Source organism: Xiphophorus maculatus, chromosome 17 (assembly GCF_002775205.1).
Source record: "Xiphophorus maculatus strain JP 163 A chromosome 17, X_maculatus-5.0-male, whole genome shotgun sequence".
Lineage (NCBI taxonomy): Eukaryota > Metazoa > Chordata > Actinopteri > Cyprinodontiformes > Poeciliidae > Xiphophorus > Xiphophorus maculatus.
This window is the reverse complement of record NC_036459.1, coordinates 7021470-7045198: the sequence shown is the minus strand read 5'-3', so window position 1 is coordinate 7045198 and position 23729 is coordinate 7021470. Positions and strand designations below refer to the sequence as shown.

At 38.6% G+C, this 23729-nt stretch overlaps 5 protein-coding genes across 8 annotated transcripts in view; 4 read left to right on the top strand and 1 right to left on the bottom strand.

Annotated features, from left to right (window-relative positions):
* Window positions 1-101: 101 nt before the first annotated feature.
* Window positions 102-9612, top strand: arfgap3 (ADP ribosylation factor GTPase activating protein 3). Its single transcript, XM_005811931.3, has 16 exons — window positions 102-251; window positions 811-929; window positions 1593-1665; window positions 1749-1880; window positions 1998-2078; window positions 2457-2550; window positions 2639-2698; window positions 2814-2860; window positions 3820-3974; window positions 4056-4187; window positions 4268-4393; window positions 5245-5400; window positions 6534-6660; window positions 6810-6897; window positions 7449-7573; window positions 7674-9612. Exons 1-16 carry the CDS (start codon window positions 183-185, stop codon window positions 7689-7691), a joined length of 1602 nt encoding a protein of 533 aa, XP_005811988.1. The 5' UTR covers window positions 102-182; the 3' UTR covers window positions 7692-9612.
* A 327-nt stretch (window positions 9613-9939) lies between these two features.
* Window positions 9940-12579, top strand: LOC102236191 (inhibitor of nuclear factor kappa-B kinase-interacting protein). Its single transcript, XM_023350478.1, has 3 exons — window positions 9940-10517; window positions 10597-10714; window positions 11461-12579. The coding sequence occupies exons 1-3, from the start codon at window positions 10306-10308 to the stop codon at window positions 12358-12360; spliced, it is 1230 nt and encodes a 409-aa protein (XP_023206246.1). The 5' UTR covers window positions 9940-10305; the 3' UTR covers window positions 12361-12579.
* Window positions 12580-15390: 2811 nt separating this feature from the next.
* Window positions 15391-16778, top strand: LOC111611852 (inhibitor of nuclear factor kappa-B kinase-interacting protein-like). Its single transcript, XM_023350480.1, has one exon. The coding sequence runs from the start codon at window positions 15586-15588 to the stop codon at window positions 16120-16122; it is 537 nt and encodes a 178-aa protein (XP_023206248.1). The 5' UTR covers window positions 15391-15585; the 3' UTR covers window positions 16123-16778.
* A 104-nt stretch (window positions 16779-16882) lies between these two features.
* On the bottom strand, window positions 16883-20988 carry ckap4 (cytoskeleton associated protein 4). Its single transcript, XM_005811940.2, has 2 exons — window positions 20223-20988; window positions 16883-18410 (listed from the first exon to the last, which is right to left on the bottom strand). The coding sequence occupies exons 1-2, from the start codon at window positions 20538-20540 to the stop codon at window positions 17232-17234; spliced, it is 1497 nt and encodes a 498-aa protein (XP_005811997.1). The 5' UTR covers window positions 20541-20988; the 3' UTR covers window positions 16883-17231.
* A 1356-nt stretch (window positions 20989-22344) lies between these two features.
* Window positions 22345-23729, top strand: part of uhrf1bp1l (UHRF1 binding protein 1 like) — a 41258-nt gene continuing 39873 nt past the window's right edge. For 2 of the 4 annotated variants that reach the window (XM_023350058.1, XM_023350061.1), the window contains exon 1: window positions 22345-22723. In XM_023350058.1, coding sequence (XP_023205826.1) covers window positions 22680-22723 — 44 coding nt within the window. In that variant the 5' untranslated portion in view covers window positions 22345-22679. The remainder of the gene's footprint in view (window positions 22724-23729) is intronic. The other 2 variants (XM_023350060.1, XM_023350059.1) reach the window with 1 other exon arrangement.

The window sequence follows — 23729 nt, the reverse complement described above, 5'->3', positions numbered from 1 at the left end:
TTCGGGGAAAACTACACTACCCAGAAGCCTTTTCTACAATAACACAACCACGGGCTATGCTCAGCCAATCAGAGCTGGGTCCCGCTGCTCTCCAACTGACGTGTCGCATTGGATTGTTATTGGGGGAAAAAACACGGAGCTTCTTCAGATGCCATTTCTTTAACCAGCAGGCAGCTGAAACCATGGCGGAACCAAGCAGACAGGACATTTCTGCCATTTTCAAGCGTCTGCGCTCCATTCCAACGAATAAGGTCAGTTTTTATGAACGACAAACGTTGGGGTGTCTTTAACAAGGAAGTCCGCTAAAGCTAATGAGATATATGACACGTCGCACTTTGTTTAAAAGGCCTGTGCTGGCTCGTTTTAACCAGATTAGTCAGCTCTTCTCCGCTTTTTTTGTCATGGTGAATTATCCTCACTGGTGGAAACATGTTGTTAATACATCCTAATTATGTTCTGGCTACAATTTAGTCGAAACGACCGTTTTTAAAAAAGTTAATTACTCCAAACAGATGTAGCGCTAGCCAAAACGGATAGACGCTCGTCTCATCAGTTTTGTTTGTTTAGGCTTAGTTTTTGGGCGTATAGTCCAAACTAAATACGGACACACGTCTCTTCTGGCGCCGTTAATGGAAATAAAAGCATTTACAGTCATTCAGACCCGGTCGGCCACAGCTGTTTGAATATAAATGTACTTCAGACCCCCACAGCTGTTTGACACTGACTCATAGAGTCGGACTATTGATTTTTTAAAAAATAATTCAGATACTACCTCGTTTTTGTGATCAATTCTTGCTCTTTGGTCCTCAGGTTTGCTTCGACTGTGCAGCTAAAAACCCCAGCTGGGCCAGCATCACATACGGGGTGTTTCTCTGCATAGACTGCTCTGGGACTCACAGATCACTGGGAGTGCACCTGTCCTTTATTAGGTAAGACTCTCTCCTCTTCCAACAATTGTTCAAAATCTTGGCACATTGGATGAAGAGCTCATGTGGGCAATTTTCAAGTTCTCGACTTTGACTGGAGCGTTTCAATATGCCTTGATCTAAGCCGTTCTGTTTTCGTTTTTATGGAACCAAGCTTTGTTACACTCATTTCTATTCATTCATATATCGCAAAGGTACAATCTATTACCAAGTATTTCTGGTTTAGTTTCGTGTGCATATTTATTAGTATACTTGAAATAAGAGAAAGCTAACTTGCAAGTAAGTTTTCAGCAATAAAGCTGAGCTTGTTTTTTAAGTTAACTCCTTAATATTGATGAAAAAGTTCTAGTTCCATTGGTAGATTATTTCACCTGTAACATGGGAAAAACATCTTCTTATAAGTGAAATAATCTACAAATGGAACAAGTACTTTTTCTTCAATAGTAACAGACTATTAACTTAAAACAAGCTCATATTTCTTGCTGAAAACTTGCTTGTAAGTTACTTTCCTCTTCAAGCGTACTGAGATATTTGTATTTTTTTGTATTATTTTTGTTTTTCTCTTTTCATCAATTTATTCTATTGTTTAATAGGTTTTGTACAGCACTTTTGTGCTGTTTTAAACCTGTTTTTACTCTTTAATGCTTTGTCTGTTCTGTTACACAGGTCCACTGAGTTGGATTTTAACTGGTCATGGTTCCAGCTTAGATGTATGCAAGTGGGAGGCAATGCCAGCGCTGTGAGTGCCGATAGAAGAGAGGAAACCTTCATGTTGCAGCATCATTAGAAATATGTTGAATCTTCTCTGATCGTTTTTGACAGATTGCGTTCTTCAATCAACATGGGTGCAAAGCTGGTGCTGCTAATGCTAAATACAACAGCCGTGCCGCCCAGCTGTACAGGGAGAAGATCAAAACTTTAGCCACACAAGCTACCAGACGTCATGGCACTGAGGTAAAGCGAACCCAAAACCAGACTCTGACATTCTTTGTGCTGCTTCCTTTGCTTATCAAACCTTAGTTAAAGTGTCTAAGCTAATATTAATTGCTGCTTTTGCCTTTTTCACTATAGCTGTGGTTAGACAGTCAGGGTCCTCTTTCTCCAACCTCACCAGAGGACAAGCAGGTGGACTTCTTCAGTTTGCATTCACAGGTAAAGAAATATCGAAAAGATGCCATTGTTTTATGATTATCATATTTTTTTTCAGTGCTTTGGTTTTAGTGTTGATTTATTCTGTCTTTGAATGCTTTTTGCTCCTTATGGTGCCTTAAAACTTGACTTTTTAACAACTTTTACAGTTTATTTAACTAACACTTTAACTAGATTTAGAGTCACTGTATTTTTTTATGATACATTTATTGTAGATTTTGGCTTTGCCTGTGAATGAATATGATTATTTAACTAAACTGCAATCACAACAAAGGGATAATTGCTGAGAAATCTCCATATATTTGTGCTGATGCATCAGTTATTCCTCTGTATGCTTACACTATCCAGTAAAAGGTTTTAACCTTTCTGTCTGTCTTCCAGGATGTACCTGAAAATCTAAACATGGCCAAAATGAGTCTCAGCAGCCCCACACTAGAAAAGCCTTTAATCGAGGAGAAAGATGAAGATCGAAATGGTATCTGTAGTAACAGTAATAAAAGATCTCTCTTTGTCATTTAAAAAAAAAAAATCACCCATCCAACAAACGTGCATTTTGATTTCAGGAAATTCAGAAGAAGGCCCAAGTGTTGAATTAATAAGTGTTTCCCCAAAAGCAAACCCAGGTTTGTTGGAAGTTTTGTTTTTAGAAATGATTCCCTTAAATGAATTTAAGTACATTTTTTAACTCTATTGTAATATTGTAGAAAAAGTAAACTTTTTTGTTGTTGTTGTTTCCAGAGCCTTCCTCACTTCTAAAAAAGAAGCCAGCTGCTGCCAAGAAAACTGTAAATAGAAAGACATGTTTTGGAAACTAATCTCTTATTCATTCACTCTAATTGTGTGTTTGCATTGAATTCTATTAACTCATCAGCAAGGTTTTGACTATTTTAAGTAATAAACCATACAAGTTGTTGCAGTTTATCAAGAATAACTCAAGCCACCATCAGAAATGTTTAGGTTTAGGATAAAATTATGAAGTCTATGTAACTATGCTTTTTGCTTATTTCCACTGGTAATCCTGTATCTGCCAGATGTATGAATATGTTTTTGGCTTCCATATAAATGCGAAACCTATCAGAAAAGATATTTTTACAGCTTTATTAGACCTATGATGTGTCATTAGCACAATAAAATAAATAATAATCAGAAAGAAAACAGATAATGTTTTTGTAAAAGTGATTAAACTTAAAATGAAATAAAATTTCAGTTTGATTGGGTTTAAATTTGAGTTGTCGAATTAAGAGTTGATCAAGGTTTGTCCAAAATACCTACTACTGAAAAAAAGAGAGGCAAAATGTCCAAAATGTTGTACAAATTCGAAAAACCCTAATTTTTCACAATTTTTCTTCACAATTTAAAAAATAAGAAAGTTTTTTAATTTTAATTTGCATTCTGGGGGATGTTGGCAGAGAAAAAGACTTTAGCCATCAAACCTCTCACAACAGTCGGCTAAGCTAGGTTGGTGGAATCAACTAGCTCACTCGCTCTTTGGTTACTTAGCAACCACTCTCTCACTCTTTGTTTACTTAGCAACAGCCTGTTGTGTAACGTCCGCAGCAGCAGTTTAAGGTTTCGTCACTGTGCCTCATAACTGCTTAAAAATAAAAAATGGACGCCCCCAGTTTAGTAGTGCTAATCAATAATTATCTATCAGCTGATATTAAATGCTTGTATTGGGCTACGTTTTTCAGAAAATGGACTTGTCTGCATACATGTTGAATTTAACTGGAATTTCTGTCTGCAGCTGGCCTCTAAGAAAGGCGGACTGGGCGCCCAGAAGGTCAGCAGCCAGAGTTTCTCTGAGCTGGAGAGAGCGGCTCAGGCTGCCGACAAACTCCGAGAGAAAGAAGAAAGCTCCACCGCAGGCGCCAAGAGGAACATCACAGCTGAGGACTCCATGTGAGAACACCACCTGAAATAACCACTGAAGCTTAAACCTGTGTGCTTTTTAATATGTCTTTTTACCCCCCCCCCCCCAAGTGCTCCATCCATGCGTCTGGCCTATAAAGATTTAGAGCAGCAGAGGAAAATCGGGGAGCAGAAGCTGAAGGGATTGGAGGGGAAGAAGAAGGAGCAAGCTGAGCGACTGGGCATGGGTTTGGGTATGAGGAGGTAGGATGATGACTAAAAAATCAGTTTGATTTGTCTGTATCTTGTCTCATTTGGAGTCTGTTTTGTTCGTTTCTCTGCAGTGGAGTTTCTCACTCCGTTATGTCAGATATGCACATCATCCAGCAGGAGAGTCCGCTCGGAGCCAAGACCACCAAGGGCCGCAGATTTACTGAGGAAGACGAGTACGACGGGACGTTTAGCTCAAGGTCAGATAAATCTGTATAAACACAGCTTTACGTTAAATTATTATTAGTTTTTGTTTTTATTTTATATATTTTATAAGTTAGGCTTTTGGTTTCTTTGTTGCAAGTTTTTAAAATAAACTTATCTAGATGGCATTGCATTCCCTTAGTCGTTTCTTGATAAGTTGGAAAGAATAATTATATTTACAACATATTTAGCTTTCAGAAAATTAAAAATGCTTAAAATGAAATAAATAATATTTCATTTGATATATGTAAAGTAGTTTTATAAAGTAAAATTAAACTCAATTATGAAATAAGTAAATGTTGAAATAAATAAATATAAATCTTTTTATTAAAAAAAGATAAATAGAAAACTTAATCTTGAGATAAATGAAAATAAATCATGAAATAAAGAAATCGTAATATAAATTTTTTAAAAATGAAAGATTTCTATTAAATGTTTTAATTCATGGGAGCATTTATTTATTTAATTGAATATTTATTAATAATATTTTAATATCTTTATTTATGTAATTAGTTTAGAATAAAATGCCTCTCCATATCCAGTTATTTCCCTCTGCCAAAATATTCTCCAATAGTTTAACTGTGGCTGTAGCATCACCTAAATAAGATGTTTTTGGATTTACAAGAATGCTGCAGCAGTGCAGTTGGAATGACATTCTGGTCTGGATATGCAGAATTTAAAATTTGCATACTATAAAGCAGAAGTCTACTACTAGTTTTAATATTAACTGGCTTTTTTAACGCCTTGTTCCAGACTTTTTGTGGGAACAAAACTGTTAGAATTGATTTAGTGTTGAAGCATCTTTCTGTTTTTTAAAATGACTGTAAAATTGTTTTTGTTTTTTGAGGAATGTTTCACGGTTTGAGGATCAAACGGACACCTCTGAAAGTTTCTCTATGCGTTGGGGAAATGATGGCGGCAGCGGAGGAGGCTGGATGAATGAGAGCAAGAAACCAGAGCCGGACTTCTTCTTGTCCGCTGCCATGTCTTCATTTGACGACAGGTAGGATGTTTTTGGTACTTAAATATTTTGAATTATTTATAGATACTTTTGGTGTTGTTGGTTATTTTAGCCCTTCACCAACTTGTGCTTTTTGATGGTAAGGTTATGTGTACAGCACCATTCATAGGATTATTCAAAGTGCTTTACAGGGAAAAAAGAAACATGGATACAAGAATTGGTGTTCACGCATCACTTAAAATAAAAATATGTAAAACGGTGGACAATAACATAAAACAAGTACCAATTTTTTTTGTCCTGTTTTCGCTGGAAGCCTTTACTCTACTAATACTTTATAAAATGCTGTTGAGTTGATTAAATTATAACCTTTATGTGGTTGTTAGTCCATCGCCTTTTCATTCTCTCTGATCTTGGTCATTTCTGATTTCTAACTTTGCATTTTTGGGAACAAAACGGTTACTTCCGTCTTTTCTGCAATTCTAATTTATTTTATAAAATATAAAGTTGCATAGAATCAACTTATATTTTATAGAGGATATTGTTGTGCTGCATAATCTGCGCTAGTTGGATCATGTAGGTGTTGAAAAGTAAAGTGGCTCGAGAACTGAGCCCTGATCAACCCACATGTGATCTGTTTTACTCTGATTCATAACTACAAAGTTACTAGTCTAATCTTTTTAATTTCATACATGAAATAAAACAATTGAACACGTCAGATCTGGATAGAATAATGTAAAATAACAATTGTTGAAAAACATCCATAAATACTTGATATTTTGAATTAAGACTAAATGGTGTCCAAACTTTGTAACTTTGATTACAGTTTTTAACTTATTCTCATACTGAAGAGAAAAATGTGCCTGGATATTTTAGTCACACAATGAGAAGATTTAAGTAGGAAATGATGGTATGTAGTAGAAAATTTATCCAAAATCTTTTAATTTGCTTGTTTTTAAAAGTTTGACTGGAATATTATGATTCTTGTCTTGTGATCTTTATTTCTTTATTACCTGAGGATTTCAAGTCAGCTCAAAGTGTAACAGAAAATTAAACATTAGACTTATTTTACAAAGTACTGCAAATGTAGTCATGTTAAAATGTATACAAAGTATTTTTCTTAGAAAGTTTCCATTTGAATAGTTGCATTCCTGTGATGTTTAACTTTTTATATACAGACCCGTTTCCAGGAGAAAAGCTGACTTGCCGTCCTACTCGGATTCTGGAGAAGCTCAGAAAAAGTTTGGAGATGATGTCAAGGCGATCTCATCTGACATGTATTTTGGAAAGCAAGACAACTCTGAGGTACGAAGTGAGCAAAATCTGCATTTTATTATTATAAAATGAATACAATTATTTCCACAATTATGGGGAAACTGGAGAAAAGGGCAATTAAACACACAAGTTGATTCACAAAAGTGTTTAAAAAAATAAAATGTTCCATTTCTCTTTAGTACGAAACCAGGACGCGACTGGAGAGGTTTTCAGGGAGTGCCTCGATAAGTTCAGCAGATCTTTTCGATGATCCAAAGAAAGAAACTGGTAAGACACAATTATGTTTTTTTGGTCAGTTTTTATGCATGTAGTACAGACATTATTAATTTATAAATTACACTTTTTTTTTCTTCAAATTTTCCATTTTAATCTATATTTCTGGACTTCTTCATGGTTGTTCTAGTCTTTCTAAATGTAAAATTGAGAAATGTGTCAAAAGGTGTGAGCAAATAAAAAACAAGGCAGTCAAAATGTGTACTGTAGCAGAAGGAAGTCAGGAGAAATGTCTGGATGTTGGACATCCAGCAAACCATCACCCTGCTGAGGGATTTAAAAGCTCCACGTTTTGAGACGATTCTGCCTGTTATATTCTGAAAGCTTTCAGAAAAATGTAGTTTCTTCTCTCGTGTCATCAGAGGAATTAATACCAGCTCACCCTGCAGTGGCAACCATAATAGTAGTGAATGGAAGCACCTGAAAGTCCCACTTTTCTACACAAGATCTGTTTGTGCTTTACTCATCAGGGATTTTCTTTTTTTTTTTTTTTTGACACGTCTGGACCTCTTCTCTTGTGTTTGACTCTCGCTTCATGTTTACAGGAAGTTCATACCGCCTGAGCAACGTGCTGCCCAACGCTCCCGACATGTCGCAACTCAAACTTGGCGTGCGCTCAGTCGCAGGGAAACTGTCGGTCATGGCTAGCGGCGTAGTCAGCTCAATCCAGGTTAGTCAAACACTCAACACTCTGGGAATAAAATCAGACTCATTTATATCTTGTTAATGACTTGGTTATCTTATGTTTCTTTTTTTATTTTATTCTTTAGGACCACTACAACTCCTAAGTGGCAGTGTGAACATAAATCGCATTTCCAGGAGCTCAGACATCGATGCTCGTAGCAAGTCTGCACGTTTACCACCAAAATTATTCTTTGTATATTTTTGGTATTAAACAACGTGTGCAGATATGAAAAAAAGGAAAAAGATGATTTTTGTTTAACTTGGAGACTTGAATACCAATTACTCTGCTTTAAGGTTTCTGGGTTTGTGTATTTAGAAGTGCTGTAATTAGCAGATGGAGTAGCTTCGTGGTCTCATGAAGAGTTTTTTTTTTTTATTTATCTGATCAAATCCACACTATTTGGGTTTCACCAGGTCATCATGCTGTTAAAGACTCCTCTTGTTGGTTCGCAAAAGCTTGAAAGTGTCCTTTTAGTCTCCGAAGTGCACTTAGGTTTGCTTCCTTACAGAGCGGACCAAAAGACGCCAGAAACCGTAAGGGACCAGATGGTTTTCTAAACGTAAGCTACTGTTGATTCTTTGAGTTGAGGTCATACAAATGAAGTTACCAAAAGAAGAACTGATTCATTAAGCTTTCATACAATATGGTGGGAGGTTTATTAACATCCATCATGGACATGAATGTCATTTTTTATTTTGGGCTTCAGTTAAACTGCTTTTTTTTTTTTTTTTTTTGATGTGTCAGGGTGAAGTTTTTAGGTTAACAAACAATTTTAGTGTCTTTAAAAATGATGGATTGTTTGGTATAATCATTCCACCTTGAAAAACAGTTTGAAATGCATCTTTAAAAAATTGGCAAATAATATTTATGCCCATATTTATGATGGAGTCGGGTGGTTAGCTCACTCAAACAGCATGAAAAGGCACAAGAAACTTTGTAAGGCTAAATTATAAATGTAAAACTGGTTTCCTCAAGTTATCAAGACAATATATTTTTTTTTTAAGTACCATTTAAAAAATCAGTTTACTTCAAGTAGATTCATTGCAATATTCAAAGTGCTTAACTATTGTAATATTAAACTTTACTAAAATTAAACGTGTGCCTTTAATGCTGGTATGGTTGGATTTTGTATATTTTACAAAATTCTTCTGTAGGAAATCTTGTCATTTTTGTTAGTTTTTGAATCTTCGTGTCTGCTTTTTATAAATATAAACCGTTCCATTGTGAAAATTGCCGCCTCTTTAGTCACTCAACTAATTTTGAAATATTTGTATATTTTGGCATGCAAGGTGGGTTTGATTACTCATCCTGGTTCAACTCAATAGTTTACTAATAAAAAAAGAAACGTCCAGGAATCCAAACAGTCAGAGCAGAAGTTAAACACTGCCGAGGATTTGCTTGGAAATGCGACAGTTAGGCTTTAGCTCCGGATTTCCTAAACAACCATCTGCTATTTTTTGGGGTGTTTTTTTTTGGAAGTCTGGTCCTCAAAGACCTAATGTTGCCGTCCAAATGATGCACTACTCATACCTCCTTAACTTCTATTATCCATTACTTGACTGGTCAGAGCTATTTTGGATAGGATGCTAACATTAGCGCGTTTTCTTTTTGTTTATTTTGGAGGCAAAAGTCAAAGAATTTTACACCGTTAACAGAATATTTGTTTGCTCCGATCACCACAAGCCTTGGGCCAAATATCAAGGTTCTTTACTTGATTGTAATGTTTTGGTGGGAATTCTTGTTTTCTGTTTATTCAAAATTAGTTTGGAAATTTGCACATGGCAGCTTTGGCCTGGTTGTTTTTGGTCTCTGAGTTAAAGATGCATTTATGTTTGCTTTGTCTCTTTTTGTATGACGTTTTTCTTTTTTTAATTTTGCATGTTCACTATGTAATTCGTACAAGACAAATCCTGAAAATAAGATGAAATCATAGTTTCCAGTAATGGCTGTGTAGTACAGTGTTGTAAAGAGCTTTTGGTTATCATTTATACATAAAATAAAGCTACTGATGATCATTATGTCCATTTTTGACTCAAATTTGATATGCCTGAACTTTTCTGTTATATTTTTTGAGCAAGTGGGATTTTGCATGTAGGCAAAAAAGTTAAATTTTGCAAACCAAAGAAAAACTAAGAATAGACTAGAAATCACTTTAAATAATCTATTAAAATGGCAGCTTTTTAATATAATCCTTATCAAAATAGTTGTCTTTCTATTATGACTTTTAATTAATTTATTTGTACCTAAAATATTCAAATAAATGCTTTTAATATTGATGAAATTCGTAACAAATTCTCTCGCCAACGTGGCTTGCTGCTGCGTTCATGGAAGCTCCTGCTCTGTCGGAACTTTTGCTATTTGGCACTGCTATACCTTGTGTGAACACAATGAAAGAGTAACTAAGATTTTAAACTAGGTATGGAATAGTTGTTTACGACTTAAGACGGAACTAAAGACTCGCGCAACTACTAGTGTATTAGTTGTACTGCTTTGGTACAACCACAACAGTTTGAATTTAAATTGACCAATTTCCCATGAAGGCAGCACTTTTCCTGGGATCAGTAGCGGTAACTTTAGCTAATCTCCGCTGGGAAAATCAGATATTTGTCGCTTAATTCACTATGAATTTGTCCTGCTTCATATGGAATAACTGACTGTATTTCTAAAGATTAAAGCCAGGTAACGATAGTTTAAAAGCGGGATTTTATAACTGCGAAATGCCTACGGAAATTAAACAGAGGAAAAAGACGCAATCTCAAAAGCAAAACGATGAAATGCCGCAAAATTCACCTGCAAACGGTAAAGGTGACGCACAAAAAGCGAAAACGGAAGACGGAGAGAACAGTGGGGCAAATAAAACGTCCTCGGGTCCCGACATTAAAGGTTTGATGTGTTTACTGTCGCTAGTAGCATGCGGGGTTTTGAGCTGGTAAGTTAGCACATTTATAGTTTTTAAATTAATCTTCCTTTGTGTGTTGTTCCTTGGCTGAGTGCGTTTTGTGTTTCAGGGTGGTGCTGCAGCAGAATGAGAGGTTTTCTCTAATGGAAGAAAAGTATAAAGCTCTGCACGGGAAAACCTCCAGGCTGCTGGACATGGAGGAAGAGATGGTGAAAGTTTCCAAAAAGGTACGGGTGGAGTTAGAGGGAAGCAGCTGCTAACTTAAGAGGCCGTTTCTCTCAAAATGTCTGAAATTTACAGATATTTTCGTTTAATTTTAAAGCTTAGTGTAATTTAACCCGAGTCGTCGTAATAGTAAAGTAATAAGCAAACTATGCGGCTGGTTTGGGCCGCCACAGCAGCAGGGTTGCCAGATCCGACAGTTTCCAGCCGTCGTCGACTACGTTCAGATTTGTGACAATTTGTGGAATTTTTTGTTGTTCTTTATTATATTCTGACCAGAAGCTGATCCTGTTGGGACTGCGAAGGACTTAAGACTCTTCGACTACAATCAGACTTGAGTTTTTTGTAGCTGTGTGTTATTTTAGTTTAAGATGTTGCCCTGGGATTTGTGTTTTACAACACTACTACATAATGACACTTGGTTAACTGTTGACTAATCATTGATGATGTCATATTTGACAGATTCTAGAGGTTAAAAATAAATGAACTAATGAGGTAAGTGCAATAGTATCGCATTTTATTAAACGTTTTGTTCTTTTCTGCCACACAATAACAATTTAGAAAGAATTTCTCTGATCGCTTTGTAAAAAAAAAAAAAACACCCAAAGCTAGTTTTTACAGCCAGATGTGTTGAAATCAGCCCAGTTGGGTGAAACCCCACCCAATCTGGCAACACTGCATTCAGTGTCACTCCTGAAAGAGTCAAAGAGCTCCACAGAAACCGAGCTCATTTTCTGTGTTGCGGCTGCAGCTCGTCGCATCCGAGGACGACCTTCAGGAGGCGCTCTCTACCGTCTCCACGGCAACCAGACTTCAGAAGGACATCTCCGCCCTCCACGCCGTCGCCATGGCGATGCAGGCCGACGAGAACTCGGCGTCCCGCGACCTGCAGGCGGTCAATGCCCGCTTCCTGAACGTGACGGAGACGTGGCAGGAGCGGCTGGCCGCCGTCACCGCGGACCTGGCGGCCCTGAAGGCCGAGTCACGGGAGGCACACGCTGGCGCCACGGAGCGGGTGAACGAGGCCGAGCGGAGGGCCCAGGCGCTGGCAAAAAGGCTGGAGGAGCTGGAGGACAGCACGAAGAGGAACGCCCGCGTTCTGGAGCGGACGGAGGAGGACGACGCCAAGCGGGCGCAGGAGCACCTGGACTGGAACACCAAGCAGATCCACAAGCTGCAGGAGCAGATCGGCAGCCTGAGCAAGAGGGAGGCCGAGCTGACCTCTGAACTCCAGGAGCACATCCCCCGCGCCCAGCAATGCGAGGAGCAGCTGCCGAAGGTGGAGGAGGCGGTGCGCTCCATCCTGAAGCTGAACGGCGACCTGAGCGGGGCGGAGAAGCGTTTGGAGGAAGTGACGCTGCAGGTGTTCGGCGCCGAGGACAGCATGCTGAAAGCTCTGAACGAGATCCTGGAGATCAGGCAGGAGCTGGACCGCCTGCAAGCCCACAACAGCATCCTGAAGATGAAGAACGAGCTGTCCGTGGTCAAAGAGGCGGTCCGTGAACTCACCATGGTACTGAGGGGAGACGGAGGCGGGACCCTGACTGACTCCGGCACTTTGGAGGATGAGGAGTGGAAGGACGAAGAGGAGGAGCCGTGGCTGGAGGAAGAGCTGAGCGAACTGACTGAACATCATCATGATGACGTTTAGGGCTGAAACGATTAATCGTGATTAATCAGGCTTTACAGTTAAAACTCTAAAAAGTGTTTGTGATACTTTGTAGAACCGTTTTTGTTGCAGTCAAAGCTGAATTCGTCTCTGATCAGGTGGATGTGCAGCTTTAGCTTTTTCTAGTTCTGAAACAATTAATTGTGATTAATCGTGTTTTTGTGTTTTTTAAAGTAATGGTCAACTAATTTTGCTGCAAAAACACAAAATCTTACCAAGTATTTTTGGTCTAGTTTCTAGTGTAAATATCTTAGTATCTTAGTAAACTTGAAATAAGACAAAAACATCTTACAAGTTACTTTTTAGCAAGATATTGTTTACTTAAAATAAGTAAATAATTCCTTAATATTGATGAATAAGTCCTTGTTCCATTGGCAGATTATTTAAGACATTTTCACATGTTGTAAGTTAATTTATCTGCCAATAGAACAAGTTCTTTTTAATCACTATTTACTTAAAACAAGCCCCTATATCCTGCTAAAAAGTTGCTTGTAAGTTAGTTTTGTCATATCTTCACTAGAAACTAGACCAAAAATACTTAACAATAAATAAACAATAAATACATTTACAAATAAATAACATACTCAGAGCAGGAATTAAACCAAAATTGTACAGAAGATATAGGATTTTTTCATTTAAGACAAAAAAAATCTGTTGTCTCCTTTGTTGTTAGTTTTAGCTTCACTCTGTTACAAACCATGTTTTGCTATCCAGTTATTAATCGGTTAATCCAAAAATAATAAATAGATCAGTCCTACAATGTGTTAGTGTGAAGTCAAGCAGAAAAATCTGAGCTTTTCATATGTTGATGTTAGAAGTATTTATTTTAGCTGCAAATAAGAGTTCCCTAGAGAAATGCCGTTATTGAATTTTAGATAATAAAATGTTAATGTTCTTCTCTAAACGTGGAATTGAATTGTTTATTTGCATTTTAAATATTGTATTAAAAGGTTTAAATGAAAAATCTGCAGAATAATTGACAGGTTAAACAATAACAAAAATATTTTTTTACTGACGTTACAGAATGACTAATTTAAAGGAGGATCGCCAGTGTCCTTTTCTAATGTTTTCTCTTGTTGTTTTTTTAGTTTGCTCAAGTGTTTTATTTTACTTATTTACCTCAGACGTTGTTACTGTACTATCGAGTTCATAGCACTGATTAAACATTTGACGTCAGTCATGCAGATGTCAAAAGCAACACTTATTGTTTTTCATTTATTTTCAAGCACTGAAAAATTTAAGCATTTTGCTTGAGTTGAGTCAATAAAAAAATCATTTTAGAAAGAAAAATAAAACCAATTGAAAATATATTTTTTTTCCTCACTGTCTGAAGTTAAATCAGACTAAATTTATTTTGTTTTAGGTTATTGAGAGTTACCAAAATTATTTATATTTACTAAATGCCAGAAAACGTGACGAGAATATTTTTTAAGAAATCTTTTTCTTACTTTCTTTGTATATATATTTTTGCATTTAATTTGAGCAAGAATGTCTTTTACCAATGATTTGTTTGAGTTGTTTCGATATAATGAATATTTATTCATAATTTTTCAGTGACTTATTGATCGGTGTAAAGGAAATAAAATTAGTTTTTTCATTTTGTTGTTAAATTTGTGTTTTGTTCTCGGACCAGTCAGGTCAGGTATGGACATTTGAAAATGTAAAATCTTGTTATATTTTACTGTATCTTGTCCCTGCTGTAGGATATAGAATAATACCACAAAACATAAACAAAAGTAACAAATGAAATCATATAATAGTGAATTGAAATTTTCTTTATTTTTAGTTCATTTGCATTGTTTCTTAGTCCAGTTTGGTGCTGGAAGAGTTTGAAAACTCACCTTTAAAATGCTTGAATTTTACTGTGTGAAAAGAGAAAAAAGTCCCTTTTTTTCCCCTCCCCTTTGTTTACATTTGTTTCTTCTGGGTGGTGAACTGTACTTCCTGTTTCAGTGTGAAGCCGTGCAGCAGATGCTGGAGGGTCTCGCGGCCCAGCGGGGGAACCTGCAGCCCCGCCTGGAGGTTCTGGAGCGGGACGTCATCCAGCTGAGCGACTGGGCCGCCGGTCTGAGTGAGAAACGGGATCAGCTCCATGGCAGCTTGACGTCGCTGAGAGACGCGGTGACGCAAATCGAAGAGCGAACCTCGGCCATCACAAAGGACTTCGCCAACAAGGTGTGTTTGATTGTTTTGTTTTTTTTCTCACAAATACGTTTCTGGAAAAATGTGAATGATTTTATTAATTTTCCCAGTATTAACACAACTTTTTCCTAGTTTTAAAGAAGAATTGTCTTTTGAAGAGTTCTGTCCCAAAGTTGACTAAAACCCTCCATTACATTGAATCAGTTTTTAATGTTTCTTATGAACTCTAGTCTGAAATATAAATCTTATGTGTTTTTAGGGTTGTATACACTGCAAAAACACAAAACCAAGTTTTTTTTTTGGTTTACTTCTTAGTGCAAATATCTTGAAATAAGACGAAAATAAGCTACAAATAACTTTTCATAAAGATAGAGGAGTTCGTTTTATGTAATTGATGCAGGTGGGGAATTATTGTATCATTTATTGTGAGAAATTTCTTATTTGATTTTTGATATATCCCACAATAAATCCCTGTAATGTTAAAAAATCTGATTAAAAGTTGTTCTATTTTTTCCACAAAAGCATCAATAAATATCAGCAAATATGAAAGTATGATGAGCTGAAGTCTCCATTTGCAGTTTAGTGATATGAACCTGTTTGTGGCGCTATAAATTCTGTCATGCAGTTAATACTTTTTTTAATTAGCATTTTTATCATAATCACAATAGTACTCCAAAATATTGTATTAAAATTCTAACTCCACATCATTAATACTGATGAAATTTCATTTGAAATAAAAACATTTTCCTGTGTGATAAGTGAAATAATCTGCCAGGAGAACTAGAACTTTTTTTTTTACAATATTAAGGAATTATTGAAGTATACTGTTATCTTGCTGAAAAGCGAATTGTAAGTTAGTTTTGTCTGTTTTCAAGTGCACAAAATGTTTACACTAGAAACTAAGCAAAAATACTTGGTATCATTTTGTGCTTTTGCAGTGTATCTCTTAATTCCTCTAGTTTGTCCTGTATTTATTTTCTTGTTAACGCCTAATTGGTGGAACTGTGCGTATATTTTCCGGTGCTGGTTCTGCAGGTTTCCTCAGTCAGGACGGACGTGCGTCGGATGGACGGTCTGCGGTCCGAGTTGGACTCCGTGTTGTCGCAGGTTGGAGATCTGGAGGACAAAGCCAGTCAGGTGGAGCGCAGCATGGTCAAACGCATCGGAGACGTCCTGGGCAGCAGTGTCGACCGAGTTTCCAATCTCCGATCTGCATCCGAACGCAACACCAAGGCCATCGACCAGCTCCGCAAGCGAATCCCTGAGCTGGTCGCCATGGACGACCAGATATCAGCTCGCCTGCGGGAGCTGGAGAGCGGCCGCGCTCGCCTCGTACGGACGCTGACGTTCGCCGCAGACCTCAAACCGAAGGTGGCGTCCATTAAACGAGACTTCGGAGCGTTTGAGCCGCAGGTGTCCGACTTGACGCTCAGGATAGGACGACTGGCGGAGGATCTGTCAGAAAGAGAGCGCGAGATCGCTGAACTCCGACAGACTTTGCTGAACCTCACAGCAGTGGAGGGAGATTTAAGTGTTACGACTAAACAGGTCAGTGCGATAGCTGATTTATCTGACATCGGAGAGATGCAAAACCTAAAATAGTTATGTATTTTATCTGATGATCACCTGTCAAACTACTGCAATAAACATTTTTAAGAAAACAAATCTAAACTAGCGTGCTTCGCTAGTTTAGAAGCTCGTTTCTCCTGCATCTGATTGAACAGTAAGAAGAAAGACGTTCATCAAAAACATTTCACATTATATTTCTATTCTTTCAAATTGCAAAAACAACCTACCTGATAATCCAACACCAGCAAATAATGACCGCTAGCTATTGATTTGTTCAGAAAATCCTCACTTTGGGTTTATAAAATCTGGTTAAAATGGGAAAAACTGGAATTCAGAAAAATTCAAATGGGAAACTTTGTAATTTGGAAATTGCAATCACATTTGTCTATCAGCTTAAGACTGAAAGTTTTTGCTCACGCTTTGTCAGACTGGATTGAAATGGCCCCAGGACTTTAAATTAGACTGGAGTTTGACTGGGACAAATTTGAGATGTGAATATTTTGTTGAACTAAACCAATCAACTGTAGTTCTGGTCGTGCATTTTGGGTCGTCACCCTGCAGGACAGTGACTTACAGAAGCATCCCACAGCTTGATGCTGCACGTCACATCCTTTCTTAGCTTTTATTTAAGCAGACAATTATGCAACAATTAGATTTTGTTGGTTAAAATACACTAAATTTTGTGGCTGTAAAATGTAACTAAAAATAGTTACAATGTAAGAAGGTGCGGTGAGCAGCAAAACTTAAGACATAATTTTATAAATTTCACACCCTTAAAATAAAAATTCACGGCTTCAGGTCAAACATTTGTTTTTTTTATTCTTCTAAAACAAACAAAGGAGTGCTTAAAATCGCAATTGGAGGTTTAAAAAAGTAAAAGAAAAGAAAACTACAGTGCAGAATGAGTGTAGATTTGAACTTCACAGATCAGGAGTGTCAGCTTTTTCTCACTCTTTTTTTATTTTGTTCTAACAAGAAGTGCAGCATCAAGACATCAGATTCCAGCTCCAGAAAGCAGATCTTCATAACAGTAACTTGGAGTTTTGTCTCCTGTTTTGGCATCCTGATGCGGCGTTGCATGACTAGTAGTCTGTGTGTTTTTTCCCCCCTCATCCTGAAAGCCCTTGAACGCCTCATGTGGTCTACATCCTGTCCTCCAAAGCGGTCAGTCTCTTCTCCAGATCCTCCAGGCCGCTTTGTCCTTCATCTCGTTGACCTTCTGCTAAACCAGCGAGCGCCTGCGTCGTCTCCTGCATCGCCTCTTGCAGGGCGTGAATGGCCTGGTTTTGGCTTTCTATCGTGTCTGCTTTGCTTTTCACTTCTTCCACTGCAGTTTTTAAGCTCTCCAGCTCTGCCCGTAGGAAGGTGGAGCCCTCTGCAGGTGGCTGAGTCTGATCCAGCGCCTCCATTTGGGTTTTTATTTCCTCCAGCTCCTGCTTCAGGTCCGTTCTTACTCTCTCCACTGCCACTCCCTGTGCAGATAAGCTGCTTTCATGTCCGTCGTATTTAGCGAGCAGCGACTCCACCTTGCTGCTAATGTCAGACAGCGATGCAGTCAGTGATTCCCCGCCTTCCTCTGATGATTGAACCCTGACCTCTAGATCATCAGATCTTTTCTGAGCCTGAGCCGCCGCCGTGTTCACTTTCTCCTCCACGGTGCGGACGGCGTTGGAGACCTGCTCCAGGCCGCTCTGCAGGGTGGCGGTTTGGTCCTCCAGGGCCTGAACCCCGGCCTCCGCCGCAGACAGGGCCTGCCTCAGGCTGCCGGCGGCGTCTTGCATCACCGACCTCACCGACTCGACCTCCTGGGACAGAGAGGCGACCTCCTTGTTGCGCGTCTGGAGCTCTTCCCTCACTGCGCCGATCTGGTCTCTGAGGGAACTAGAGGCTGCGTCCGCTGCCTGTTTGGCCGTTTTAATCTCGGCGACAACTTCAACGATGGCGGACAGCTCCTGTTTGACGAGCGCGGGGTCCGCGGTGTCGCCCAGGCGGGCTTTGAGGTCGGCCAGCTGACGCTGCGCTTCGCCCTGACCCTCGGCGAACTCGGCCACGCTGGCGGAGATGGACTGGCTCACCTCGGCCAGACGTTCCTCCACCGTTTTCTCCAGAGAGGAGAAGTCCTTCTCCCGGGCCTCCTTGACCTCCCTGACGCCCTCCGCCAGGTCCCTGAGGAGGTTGTTCTGCAGCTTCTGGAGCGCCTCCTCCACCCTCCTGGTCTCCACCTCGGCTCGCTTCATGCGGCTCACAGCCGCCTCCAGCTCCACCCGCGTGATGCCCAGCGATGACTCCAGTCCGTCCACGTTGCTTCGCAGGGACTCCACCTTGACGAGACGCGGGAACAGTCGATGAGTAATCAGTTAATCGGAGAAGAAATTGGCTCATTCTGGTAAAAACCATCTGCTTGTCCTACGCCAACGGTGTCCAAACCTTTTAGCATGCGGGCCAAAAAACGTCAAGTTGAAAAATTTTAATACCAAAAACTATTTTATTTTATTTCTTTACCTGTTAAACAATACACTAAACACACAATATTTTAATGAGATGAGCAGATTTCTGAAGACAAGGGATTTGTAAATTATAGACTTAACACCAAAAACAGGTCCTGCAGGTTTGCTAGATTAAAAAAACTCTAAATTTTCACCTTTTTCTGGATTTTTTTTTTTGTCTTTTTAGTAACAAGAACAGAATATTACTCTCTTTCTTAATTTTGACAAGATGGCTAAGGGTTTTAGTTAAACCCACTGGATATGTTTTGTATTATTTTACTATTAAAATAAATTAAATTCAAAGCAAAAACCTTTGCGTTGCACTTTATCTGGCATCAGTGAAAACTGTTCTTAAATCTGCATCAACTTCATTCAATATTTGGAGGTGTGGCCAACACAACTTCTTCTGCTGCCATTGCTAAAACTACTGGCAGAAAATCGGCCTAGTTGAAGTTTCTACCGGAGGAATCCAAGTCAATAGAAGAAATTGCAGACTGAGCTGTTGAAGTGAGATTAGAATCTAGCAGAAGGAAAGCTGAGGCTCGTCTACCCAAATACATTAAACGATGCAAATAATTAAGTTCCCTTTTTGAATAAGGAAATAAACATTTCATTGCCTAATATGCAGCAACAAAGCATTGTTTTGTTTTTTTATCTTAAATGCAAAATGCATGTGAATTACTTTTGAGAATTGCACTTTCAAAAAATTGCCTTTTTATCAGTACATACTACAGTTAGGGATTAATTGTTTCAGCTCTAATATTAACTCTTGTTCAGTAGATTAACTGAATTGTTAAGACTCCACCATCCTCATCCACTTTTGAGTGTTTTTTGCTGAAGAAAGCCAGACTTGGCCTCATCTTTTTGTTCCTAACCTCGCACTTTTTTGTGAATATCAGCGTTTGTAGAGGTGAGTTTTTTTTGTGATTCATATATTTTGTTTATCTTTGGCACATAATGACATTTTTAAAGATTTGCTATCTAACTACATTCTGTAAACTGATCTTATGACCTTGTCTTTCTGTCGTGTTTGACGCCACCGTGGAGATTAGAAAATGAGTATTTTGAGTTCTCCAGGGTAAAAAATGTAGAGGCAGGAGACTTGAGCATGGAAAATGAGGTCTAGTCAAAGTCCAGACCTAACACCAAATGCTCTTTAAAGATGTCCTCTAACAAATCTGAGCTTCAGCTGCTACAATTTCAGCAAAACGTTAAAAGACCAGCAAAAGTAACAAAAAGATGGCTCTACAAAAAAGAAGCCATGCTTTTTAGATTATTTGTGAATAAAAATAATAAAATAAAGTGCTTTAGCATATATTTTTTTTAACAGAGGATGTTTTAGTTCACATTCACACAATCTGAGACAAAGGGTTGGGTGTCTCTTGGTTTTGCCACTTGAGACTGAAGTAATTAATCTCATTTTAAGAAGTCCCGTTCAGATTTAAATTCAGCGGCAGATTATTAAAACATCGAGTGAAGTTATAATTACAGAGTTTTCAACTGGTTTTCATTCAAAACTAATTAGAATTCAGCAGCGAGTTTGATCTTTATAGTTGCCTCCAACCTTAGATATATTACACAAACCCATCTACACACAATAACGTAACGTTTCAGTCATGTTTAATCGACTCTTCATTTTTAACTCACCTGTTGAAGAACGTTCTCCATTTTGGTACCCAGCTCCGCGCCTCTCCGTGCGCTCTCCTTGTGCTCTGCGTGGATCTGACGGACTTCCTCCACGACTTGTTGTAAATAAAAAGCTGCAAATCCCGCAGCCCCTATCATTGCGGCGTAAAACACCGCGTTTACCAGAAGACCGAGGCAGCTGCCTGAGCGGGGCCCCTGAGGCCCGGGGCCACTCACCCCGTTGGTGGCGCCTCCGCTCTTCTGGCTTTTCTTGGACGCATCGTCCTGGCTCGGCGCTGCGCTCTTCTCGCTGTTCTTTGGTCGGTTTTTTGTCGTCATCTTTTCAGCCGGAGGTTCGGTCCAAATGAGTGCGAGAGGAAGGAGGTTGCGCTGCTTGTGCCGTCGTGGATGGAGAGGGTTCCCAGTTCAGCCCCACTGTGGAGCAGCAGCGTATCAGGGAGCGCGGCGTGTCTTTCCACGGGGCTTTTCAGTGTCGAGGTATGCGGATGGGGGCTGTCCTATGTATCCAAAAAACAACTCTGCGTGGGTCTGGGTAAATGTCCTAAACCCACCAGCAATTCGCGAAACAGTGAATGGCTTGTGACGTTTTAAAACACCAGTGAGGCGTTAGTTTTGCAGGATTTTATCTTTTCTTTGGCGCCTTTTGTAACTTTTTAACTTGTCAAAACTTCTTAGGTTTCAAAAGTTGCACTTTTCACTCCAGAAAGCAACCGCTTCTTCCAACCACGCTTGAAGTCGCCTGTTATACACGCGTTATTACTTCTGCATGATCATGCTTGACTGATGTAAACTTGGTGCAAACGGTTGAGAGCAGCGCAGGGAGGAGCGCCCCACTTTCCTCCACCATGCTCCTCCTTTCATACGTGGCAGCTGCGGTCTGCATGCGGCCACATCCCATAATTACATATCTGTTCTGAAACGTGCATATCTGAAAACCCAGAACGTCAATGCTCTTGACTAAAATGTTAAAAGTTGATGCAATGGTTTCCAGTTTGCCTTTATGGAAATGTACACATATTTTTCTTAATACTGACTGTTAAACATGACAATAAACTTTTAATTTCTTTGTAATATTTGTAATTTTATTTTACAACAAAGCTCCATTCTGGGAATAATTAGTCGCAATGATGAATGTGTTAATTTAAGTATACTTTTCACCACCAGGTGGCACTAAAGTAGCGTTTAAGTCTGAGCCAGACGTCTTTTCTGTTATTTTTAAATTGTTTTATTAACTTTTTACCACTTTATTACAGTGTTTCATATTACTTAAGTTGTTCGAAGTCATTGTGATTATTTTCTACTGTGATTTTCTTAGAATTATTTTGCATTTTATTATCTTGAACCTACTTTGCAGAAAAATCCAACCGCCAAATTGAAATTTTCTGTCTTTTTCCAGATATATTTATTGGTGTTCATGTATTTCAGAATGTAATAAATGTAATCTAACCAGCTTCCTTGTTGCTATAGAAGAAGGTATCCACCAGCATCACCATGTTTCATCATGATGGGTGATGTGTTCAGGGTAATGTGCACACAAAGCATTTTGCATTTTGTAGGTTAAAAAAATTAATTACATTTGGATTTATCTCCCATAGTGTTTTGCTGTGTCAAACTGCACTTCTCTGACTCTTTATTTTTAAATTAACTTGCCACAATACCATAAAATATGTGTAAATTACACGACTAAAAGTTGACCTTTTGATAGACTTTGAAAATGTGTTTGCTATTGTGAAAAACTCAATTTTTAAAAGATGGATTGTTTGATCAGTAATGAGAAGTTCAAAATGATTGCTTCATTACTTAACCTGCCTGCTGGTGTTTACGATTGAATACGTTTACTAATGTTCTCCAACATCAAACCTCTGATACCTTCATAGAACCGCTGTGTTTATAATGACATTAATAAACCCAAAGGTAGATTCTATTTACTAATTGGGTGTCTTATGAAGGTAAAATAGATTGTTTTTAAGGTATCTAATTTGTGCCTGTCACATTAAAGATTGTGGCCGGAAATTTAACAAAAATAGAGGCACGTTAGAGAAAACTTACACTGCGAATGCTGCTGTTTCCGAGCGGACCTTGAAGGCAGCAGCTGTCTCCGCCCGGTGGGCGCTGTGGCAGCGGCCAGCCGCAGTTCCCCGGATGCTGTAAGACCAGGTGCACTCTTTATGACACTGCAGAGACCTGCACCGTCCCCGAACCTCATCAGGACACCCGGTAATGCTTTGTCCTCTTGCCGGGACTGCCTCTCGGACGTCTGAAATGTCATTTACCCGGCGGCCTCCACCCTCCCTCAGAGAATAAAGCGATGGGACGGCGGTGAAATGAAGACCGACACCGGGAGAAGAATTTGAGCTGCTTGTTTATAGCTCGAGTGGAGGTGGGGAAGCTAGCAGTTAGGCTGGCCAGAAAGCTCGTACCCGGCGACGGCGGCTCAAATATCGGATTAGCTCAACCATGGCTGGGCTCATCAAGAAGCAGATCTTGAAGCATCTCTCCAGGTGGGTGTTTAGTGGAGGTTAGCAACAGAGTTGTAGATTCAGCTGTCAGGTTGCCATAAACTGGCTTCTAACACATTATTGCTGTTATTTTGGGAACAAATTCAGCTCAACGTGGGATGTTGTTACTTACAATGTGCCTGTCAGACAGTGCGCGGGGTTTAGAGACTGAGAGAGACGTTAGCTAAAGGGTTAGCTCCTTAGCTAGCTCTCCTTTGCTAAAGCAGGTTGAACGGGCTGTGAGTGAATCAACAATCTCAGCTTTCACATGCTGTCACATTATTTCCAGGGTGGCGCAGTTAAGAAACAACTTGACGTATTTTTAATACATTTTCGCACGTTGTAAACGGTTTAGATTAAATTTTCGTGGTTAACTATAAATCCATTTCCCTGGACAGTCGGTTGAATTAAATTAACAGAAACACAAATTGGGAGACGTAAAAAAACACACATAAAGCAAATAAATAATTTAAGTTTGATGTAGTTTCTTATCAGGAAGGTAGACCTGATTCAGTGAGTCGTTAAGATCCCCTCACTGTCTTCTGCAGGGCTCTCAACACCTTCCCCCATTCACAGCCGTGTTGATTTTATTATATATATAATAAATAATAAAAAATATTTATTCTATTTTTATTATAAAATATTTTATTATATTTCATGAATATAATAAAAACACAGAATACTCTAATTTATTATTACTAATAATTTGCTTATTTTGACATTGGATTAAGCAAGTCCTATAAGGATCTTTGTATTATCATTATTATTGCTATTCAGTTACAGTTTTCTTAATATGACAGATATTAAGAAAAACAAAAAGAATATCTTTAAACCATAAACTTTATTTTAAAATATATAATTTCCCCTTTGATTGCAAAGGATTTTATGCCTTTAACATTATTTTTATGTGTGTTACTTTGTACCTAAAGTTAAATGAATCTTAATTTTTCCTCAGAAGCTAATAAATGGCAGTAGAAGGGTGGATTTGAGTTATTTATAGATTGTATGT

Excerpts from the sequence above, each read along its gene's own strand:
- arfgap3 (XM_005811931.3), top strand. The coding sequence starts at position 183 with ATGGCGGAACCAAGCAGACAGGACATTTCTGCCATTTTCAAGCGTCTG. Across the intron at positions 252-810 it reads GCTCCATTCCAACGAATAAG|GTTTGCTTCGACTGTGCAGC; the intron begins GTCAGTTTTTAT and ends TTTGGTCCTCAG. Across the intron at positions 2,079-2,456 it reads TCTTCAGTTTGCATTCACAG|GATGTACCTGAAAATCTAAA; the intron begins GTAAAGAAATAT and ends TCTGTCTTCCAG.
- LOC102236191 (XM_023350478.1), top strand. The coding sequence starts at position 10,306 with ATGCCTACGGAAATTAAACAGAGGAAAAAGACGCAATCTCAAAAGCAA. Across the intron at positions 10,518-10,596 it reads GCATGCGGGGTTTTGAGCTG|GGTGGTGCTGCAGCAGAATG; the intron begins GTAAGTTAGCAC and ends TTTGTGTTTCAG. Across the intron at positions 10,715-11,460 it reads TGGTGAAAGTTTCCAAAAAG|CTCGTCGCATCCGAGGACGA; the intron begins GTACGGGTGGAG and ends TTGCGGCTGCAG.
- LOC111611852 (XM_023350480.1), top strand. The coding sequence starts at position 15,586 with ATGGACGGTCTGCGGTCCGAGTTGGACTCCGTGTTGTCGCAGGTTGGA.
- ckap4 (XM_005811940.2), bottom strand. The coding sequence starts at position 20,540 with ATGACGACAAAAAACCGACCAAAGAACAGCGAGAAGAGCGCAGCGCCG. Across the intron at positions 18,411-20,222 it reads TGGAGAACGTTCTTCAACAG|GTGGAGTCCCTGCGAAGCAA; the intron begins GTGAGTTAAAAA and ends CGTCTCGTCAAG.